General features: G+C 29.2%; 1 protein-coding gene across 1 annotated transcript; it reads right to left on the bottom strand.

Moving 5' to 3' along the window:
• Nucleotides 1–7,306, bottom strand: LOC105194083 (the record flags this gene model as incomplete). The annotated part of the gene is given in 7 exon segments (XM_039459597.1): nt 1–123; nt 197–352; nt 475–627; nt 785–1,132; nt 1,246–1,444; nt 4,375–4,925; nt 6,704–7,306. Coding segments are annotated over 6 exon segments (1,315 nt in total), but the record flags the coding sequence as incomplete, so codon positions are not given.
• Between the last annotated feature and the right edge of the window lie 1,741 nt (nt 7,307–9,047).

The raw sequence follows: 9,047 nt of genomic DNA, 5'->3' as shown, positions 1-9,047 counted from the left end.
TATTACATCCGTTATGGCAATTCCCAGTTCTTATATCACACCGATTGCCAGTTAATGTTTCGTTATAGAGACATGAGCCACATGTTTTCTTGCAATTATAACTGTATGTATTTGAATTACAAGCTAAAATTTTAATTTATTAGTTACATGTGAACATTTCATAAATAAGTACACTATAATTGGCATTAGAAATTACATTCCGAACACCATTTTCCTGAAAAACCTGCCGCACATGTACAACCATCTTTGTAACAAATTCGAATTCCTCTGCAATTAAAGATTGTACGCAGATCTTTTTCACAGGAAACTAAGCACTTTGGTCCCAATCTTCCCAGAGGACAGTTTGATGCATCTGGGAAAATTATTTTCAAAATAACTTTTAGCTCTATTTTTCTAACTATTCGAATAACTTAATAAATATGCAATATTATAAACTTTGATTACGTAATAAAAGTAACAATTATCTGTAATTACCAAGATTTACATTTGATTTGTCGCTTGACATAGGATTCACAACAGCATGTTCATTATAAAATAATTTTTGACACGTTATGTTTAGCTTGAGAAGTTCGGAATTGTTTGAAGTTGAACGATTTTTAATACTTAGAACATTTTTCCTCAAAGTTTCTAAAAATAATAAAATCAATACACGTGTACTATAATTAAACATATAAAAAAATTAATTTAGTGGAAAATTGTTATAATTGGATGCATGTCTAAGGTACTTGATTTATAACTTCTATTAAGAAGATTTTGAACATAATAAGACATACAAGATTCGTACCATTTAGAGGACACTGGCGAACATTTGCTATCGCCCATAGCGGATTGAAGTTACGATTACTGAGTTTAGGAATTAATTGGATGATCACCCTGTAATTACTATAGTTGATCAAATTATTCTTGATAATGACATATTGCCACATAGGTAAGCCATGATCCGTTTTTTTTGTTGAGCCTTTTACTATTTCCATTGCTAATACTGCATCGTTCGTGGAATCACGTAACATTATTTGTGCATCGCATTCAAAGCAAAGGCCAACTAATAGTTGTACACATATCACTTCATCATATACTTGAAAAGATGGACTTATTAAAGTTGCATTCTCAACAGTTGTATGCAAAAAGTCATCTAGACACACAAATATTCTTGAATAAAATTATTTTTTTCTTACACCTTTATATATTTTATATAAATTCGTCTTTTGATTAACAGAAACTTTTTATCAAATTATTTGTACTCACATAAATGCAATCGAAAAGACATTTCTTCAGAGCTTCTAATAAGCATGTAATAATTATTTTCTGATTGTAATTGCCTTTTCTCGCCTTTATATGTCAAAATGATTTTATCAGTATCATAAAGAATTACTTTTCCCATGTCCAAGTTCCATGTAATAACAAACGTTCGCCATTTATATTCGCCATGTATAATGTCTAAGTACTGTATTAATTATACAATAATTTTAGATGTGGGGGAGGGGGGCATAAATATTTCGTAACAACTATTGCGGATTTTGACTTTTAAAGTTTCTGTTCACAAGTGAACATAACCAAGTGTTCCTTTTTGATTATAAATAAAAACAAGAGACATTAATTTTTTTTAAATAATTAATACTCGTTAATTAGGCCAATGAGACTCAGCGCGGGTATAAGTGCGCAAATGTTTATTTCTTATCGAAATACAATTTCAACGTTTTTATTTTCTACCAAATTACAATTACCACGGACGTTTCGACTCATTTTGAGTCATTTTCAGCGCAATATATAAAAACAGTTCTCATCAGTCAGCAAAAAACGGGAGGACGTCGCGTCACCAGCGGTTTGTCAAATCCAATAATTTCGATAAGAAATAAACATTTGCGCACTTATACCCGCGCTGACTCTTATTGATCTAATTTACGAGTATTAATTATTTTAAATTTCGAGAGTCCTTCATTAACTTCAATCATAAATATCTTCAATCATAAGTGCTTAGTCGCACATAAGATAATGAAATATTTCTTTGAAGAAATAAATTTCTCCTTTCTAATCGAATATCATCAAAACTGTAACGAGTATCGTCAAACATAAATGAAAAAATATTTTTTTTTAAATAGTAGAGAAAAGGGTTTGTGAGGTACGTGAGAGGTATAGCTTAACATCTTGTATAATTCGTGTTAAATTATAAAAGCTTCTGTTAAAATTGCTTCCTTACAGTTACACATTGTCAGATCGTTACTGTACATCAGTGTTTCTAAAAAAACTGAATTTTAATTTTGCAGGTAATAGTAATTTTTATAAGTGTACTTTTTGTACATATAATTTTCAATAAGATATTAGACATTAATTTTAACTAGCTCGAAAGCTTTGAATATGAGTCTCAAATAATGTAATTGTATTTGATGTGTGCTGCGTAATGTGTGTCTAAGTTCGTTATATAAAGTTGTCATTTAGAAAAAGAGAGGAAAGTTGTGAGATAATTATGAGCCATTTGCATTACAAGCGTAAGACTGTTCTTGCATTTTGTATTCTCCTAACAAACATTGCATAATCCGTATTAGCAGCAAAAGAATTATTAAAGGAAACTTTTTCAAATAAAATATATTTTATAAACCGTTTATGCAACCTTTTAGCACTTATTAGTGTGTATAATATACAAAGGATCATTAATTTGTGATTTTTATAATTTGGAGTGTTTATTTTGACATTAGTTATCAGTATGCTATTAGTATTAGTTATTACTTTTAGTATTTCACGACCTTACTGTTATCTCATCATCTTTTCTCTCTTCAGTAAATTTTTAATTATGTTTGTTCTATATACCCGATAAATTTCTACTTTTAGAGTGATTGCTAGAATATATTCTATGGCTAATGAACTGGTATGATTAAAATTGTATCGCTCTAAAATTTCTTATTAATGTTAAAACCTCAATTCCTTCTTTAATAAAAAAATTTTAAAGAAATTTGAATTTTAGATTTCTGAAATTTATACGTCTGTATTGTAGATATCTGATGTTTAGATATCTGATGTTTAGATATTTTCTAATTTTTATTCGTCTGAATTTTGATTTTTAAATTTTAGACGTCTGAATTTTAAACATCTAATTTTTAGACGTTCAACCCTGATGAAAATTTCGGATAAGAATTTAATATAAGCTTTTCCGAGCCATTTTGAAATCTGTGTTTATTCCAAACCGAAATATCCCAAATCAAAATTGTAATCCTTTTTGATCCGTCAACTTAAAGTGATTCTGGTGTCGTCCATATACGTGAATCAACAAATTTTATTATTGAAGACACGGATTGAAAAATTCTCTTACAGAATAAAAATACACTCAATAATCAAGGGTGGTGGCTACAATTTGATATAAAAAACGAAAAAAAAATTACACCCAAAGAAAGTTATGTTTAAATTGATAAAATCGTTTCTTTAACATGATTTTTTTAAGTTGAAATGAAAATACCTTTGCGGAAAATAATAATTTATTTGATTTCAAGAAATGACGTTATTAGCCTTTATAAAAGTAAATGAATTATTTGTTTAATTCAAACAAATAATTAATATTTAATTCAAAGAATCTATTGACAGAAATATAAAAAATAATTTAGATTTCCTGGTTTTAGAAATATATTTCTTTTCTTTAAAAAAATTGCGTTGCGAACAACGAAATTGTATCTTCAATTTTAATAAAAAGAACAATCAAAAAATTTCTTCAGACCAAAGAAATTTTTCTTTAACCGTAGCAATGCACGAATTTTTTTGAGTCAAACAAATATTTTTTGACTCAAAGAAACTTCTCTCTGGGTGTATAAAAATATAGATATGTTAGTCAACATTTGCTACGCATAGAAATTTGAGACTCTATACGTGTAAAATAAGCAGTTGGCACCTTGGAAATTACAACAAAGAACAATGCTGTGCTTTTAGAATGAGCCTAGAAGCTTTAATATAAGAAAAATTCTTTGGGAATTTTATTTGTAAATTGGTGTACGGAATCCAATATCGCCTTATGCCTAGTACACACTGCACGCAGCAAGCGGTAAGCGTCGAACAGCAGCCAATTAATGAAGTTTGCCGCTCGACGCTTGCCGCTCGTTGTGTATGTACAGTTCAATGCCATCTGCACTAGGCGAAACTTTATTGTGCGACTCAGTATTTATAAAAAAAACGTATTTCTTATTTTTATTTATATTTTGACATATCCAATGTTTATTAAAATTGCAAGGCAACACTATGATGTTCCCTTGTTAGAATGATGTTTAAATATGTCAGGAAGTTTTTAAATTGATGTATTTTTAAATTCAATATATGCTTCAAAAAACATTTTTACAGTACTAAATTGAGAATTAGATAGTTTTAAGCAGCAAAAACATTATGTAATTTATTTACATTGTCTGATTCTGGATTATAACAGTTTGAATCTTTCTCAGGGTAATCCTTAGATATATAGAATCCGAGGACTTGTATTACACATTTTTGAATTTTTGTTTGTGTATAGTCTTCAATATTTAATATGATCCGATAGCAAGAATCTTTGTAAATACCCTCGATGTCGCAAATTAACGCCGTATAAGTAATGCCGTAAAGCACACGAATCGAAAAAGAAAGCTTTATTTCGTTACTAAACTTAGGACTAAGAACTTTATAGAAGCCGTTGCGGTAAAAAGTTGCGTCAAGTTCTTGAAATTCTGAAAATTTTAAGTGAATGTTTATTGTAGTTACCATAAAAGTATATTTTGTTTATTAAATAAATTCTACACATATCTGAATATTCTGCCTGCGAGGCTTTTACCTTCCCATCATTGATCAAATACTGGACCCATGGGTGTTAATAAAGAATTTGTAAGTTTCCAGTCTCGTTTAAACCATGACTCCAAGCATCCTTCATTTGCATTCACACATTATCTCATTTTTTTTAAGTTCATCAATCTCATAATAATCTGAAATATTGATTAATAATAAAAAAAATTGCTACTTATAAATGTAATGTAATATCAAATGATTTATGATTAAGCTCCTTTAGTAAGGTAAAGTTGCCTATTATGAGAAAATTTTTTTAAATACTTATAATTTATTTAATTTATACCATTAACTCCTATTTTTATATCCAAATTATAGTAAATATATTTAAGTTTTATCGTCAAAAGTTAGCAAGTGATAATAGTTATTTTTTATTGTATATAACATTTTTTATTAAAATTGCTGATTTTGCTAATTCAAAAAAATGGTTCCGGATATATGACACAAAAGTTTTTTTATGTGAGATGGGTTTTATCGTCTTGGACCTTACTAGGTTCAAATTTGGCTCCAGACTCAAGAAATCTATTTAACTAATAAATTAGTTCTTTTGATACTCAAAAACTTTTGTATGCAACATTTTTCTCCAAAATCTATTCTATTTCAAATATTTTAAAAACTCAGTGCTAATGCTGGAAGCCATAACTTTCAAGCCTTGTAATTCGAAAGTTTTCAATAAAGAACTTTATTATTGCATTTTGGGAAGTCAGAATATGCAATAATAAATGGGGATTTTTAAGTGTCTCATATTATGAGTTTCACGATTTACGGTTTCACTATCACCGAATCTAACATTTATAATTAAGCAAATCATCTAGTATTTTTCTATTAATATGACTTTCCTCAGTCACTGCATGCAGAATTTGTTACTAAATATTTATTTATTTTATAATAAACAATGTTTAAAGATTTATCTCAATAAATTTTGACAACGTCCAATTGCAAAAAAAATTTTTTTTAACAACTGCATGCCTGATCTGATAATAAATTTTCTACTAAATTTATTTCGTCGCAAGAGTTATAAGTTTATGATGGTATCAACCTGGTGGATAATTGATACGAGTCAAAAAATCTAAAAAAAATATTGTTTGTAAATACTTATAATTATCTTCCAGTTTAAAAAAAAAATTTTATAAAGCATTTTGTTTCTTTTTGAGAAAAATTTTTTTTAATTTTTGATGCGTGAGAAACCTCAACGACTTTCAGAACATCAAGCGCCCAATGCGCTTCTCTGTTTTGTTACTAGAAGCAAGCAGAAGCAAAGCAAGCGATGTACAGTAGGCGAAAAAGCATCTTTTGTAGACAAAAATTGGTTGATGCTTTAATACTTAACCAATGGGTTTACCACTTATTGTAATCATGGGGCAGTATCCCCTAAATGATTATGAAATCTTTATGAAACTTTAGTCTAAATTAAAAAAAAGTCTAAAATTATTACAGATCTTCTATGTTCGTGCTAAGCCTGCGATGTTTCCAAAAATAAGAAAAGCCTTTTTATGTTATTAAATTATGTGCGTGTGTTATTCTATGTGCGTGTGCGTGCGCGTGCGTGTGCGTGTGCGTGTGGGTGTGTGGGTGCGCGCGTGCATGTGAGCGCGCGCGCGCACGCGTGTGTCTGTGTGTGTGTGTGTGTGTGTGTGTAGTTATTACTTTTAATTTTCACAAACTGTTTATGATTATAATTTTTTAACGAAGGGTGAGCGATGACTAAAACTTGTTGAACGTTACTCAGAGTCATGACCTTGACAACATATGCCAGGGTCAAGATCGGGACTGCCTCTCCTTATCTGTATATTTACCGAAATGTTTATTTAATTCAACGAGCAAAGCAATATATATTTTTCAAAAAAGTATTTTAGAAATTATATTAAATATTGATTATGAGTAAAGTTATCCTGTAAAATAAAAGTAAGTATGTTACCATATTCGCGACTCCGCAGTTTATGATTCCATACAGGCGCACTGCCATCATTTTCAGAGACACATATGTATTTCTTCTCATTATTTAAAAATAATAAATTCTCCATTAAAATTACTTTTCCGAAAATAAGTAATACTTGACTTGCGAAGATAAAAAATATTAATACGTCCATCTTTATTTTTTTCTTTGTCAACGTTAGAAATATTTGTAAGATTAATGATTATTAAAATAAAAATAAATGGATTAACAAAACAGACCATATGTAATTATTGTATATAATTAATTAGTATAGATTACTTTCAGTTTAGTTACTTTTTAATTTAAAAAAGTTTATTGCCAATTTGAATCTAATGAAACAGTTTTGTTTAATAAGATGTTTACATATGTACGCGAAGACAAAAACACGTATGTACGAATCACACTCATGTATGCGGAGACCGCATTTTACACTGCACGGCTTAATAATGAAGTAATACAGCATTAAATTTGTGTAGAACCGTTTTGCACTGTGTTCGTTTTTATAGTACCAAGATTCCAGTAACAGTAATGTTAAAATAAAACCGATGAAAAGGAAGTCTCGATAACAGACTCAGATAACATGAAGTCTTATGACCCCACTTCGGGTTATCTCACTCACAAGGAAAGTGCTAGAGGTGTCCCCCTCCGATTTTGATGAGCTTTGAATATGTTGTATTCTAGGTAAAGGGACACGTTTTTTTTTTATACGTGCCTTTTCTCACTTTGAGGGGGTGCAACGTTCTTTGAAAAGAATTTTTTTTTTCGAAGCGTATATTGTCGAAACTATATAGCAGATAGAAAAAAATGTTCTGATTAAAAGTTAAATGTATTGACGAGTATTTTATAATACTGATAAAACATTAAAAAAAATTTTTTAATATTTTTTTCCATCACTTTTCTTTTTTTCAAAATTTTCATCTTTTTTTTATAAGCAAAATCTTTCAATTAGAACATTTTTTTCTGTCTCTTAAAGTTTTGACGCTATATGCTTTGAATGAAAAAAACTGGTTTTGTTTTTTGAAATTAAAGAAGGCGAAGTCTTAGAAGAAACAACGAAAAAAATCATTGTTGTTCCATACATTAAAAATGTTTCTGAAATGGTAGCATCGGCAATAGACGAAAATCAATTTACTATAGGCTACAAATGTCTGAACAGACTTAACGGCATTATAAAAAGACACAAGGACAGAGACCCAATAGATGACAACAACAATGTTATATATAAAATTAACTTCTAAGATTGGAATGTGACTTACGTAGGCTAAATCAAAAGGAAACTAAGAACAAGAGTGAACAAACACAGAAAGAACGTCAATAGGGATGCATCGGGGTACTCGCTAATCACAGAACATAGAATAGAATACAATTATAGTTTTGATTGGGACAATCCAGAAATTTTGGATTATGAACAAAATTACTACAAAAGATTAATCTCTGAAATGATTCACATAAAAGCTCAAAAGAACAGCATCAATTTGAATAGTGATACTGAGTATCTCGATGGATCTTATTTCGATTTATTAAACAGAATCGAAAACAGTCGAGAGACACATTGAAAAACGTTGTTATGATCAGTACCGATACGACCTTGTGAAAAATTGTTAGCGGAGTCTCGACGTTCAGTCGATCTGTCGACGAATTTGCTTGTGTCGTTTCTCTCACCTCGAAATGAACGTCAATTGTGTTAAAATCTTAACTAACAAATTGGTATGTAACTTACCTTTAATTACAATTACAGATAAGGTTAGTAAGATATATTAAAAAAAATTATATAAATTTGTTATAGATACGGTTACACGATAACAGCTGGACACAATATATAAAAAACTTCATAATGGAAACAAACACACACTAATGACACAGAATAACGACATACGACAGCTTTTTAGAATATGTAACTTGACGAAAAATGCAGTTTTGAGCACAAATTTTGACTCCAATTTTAAAATATTTAATTAACTTATGTAATATTTAATTAATATGTAATTAATTTCGTCAACGTTAGAATATTTTTATATATCGGCTAAAGAAGGCTATAGTAAGGCTGAAATTACCCCTGCTTAAAATGTCAGATAGAAAACAAAAAAAAAATTTCTTTTCTTTTTTAATCGTGTTTCTGATTCCTGATTTTCGTAAGTGACTTAATATTTTAACGGTAGAAATTCAATGTAATATTGCTAGAATATTTCACATATCGTACAAATAAAAATCTATGAGACTGTTACAAATAATTGTGAATCATGTTTTATGAGAACTTTACCAATCTTAAAATTTCATATCTTATAATAATGTTTCAACAAGACTCTATGCAATGCTATCTTAAATT

Source organism: Solenopsis invicta, unplaced genomic scaffold (assembly GCF_016802725.1).
Source record: "Solenopsis invicta isolate M01_SB unplaced genomic scaffold, UNIL_Sinv_3.0 scaffold_891, whole genome shotgun sequence".
Taxonomy (NCBI): Eukaryota; Metazoa; Arthropoda; class Insecta; order Hymenoptera; family Formicidae; genus Solenopsis; species Solenopsis invicta.
The sequence above is the reverse complement of the archived record's forward strand: the minus strand, read 5'-3'. Positions and strand labels throughout refer to the sequence as shown.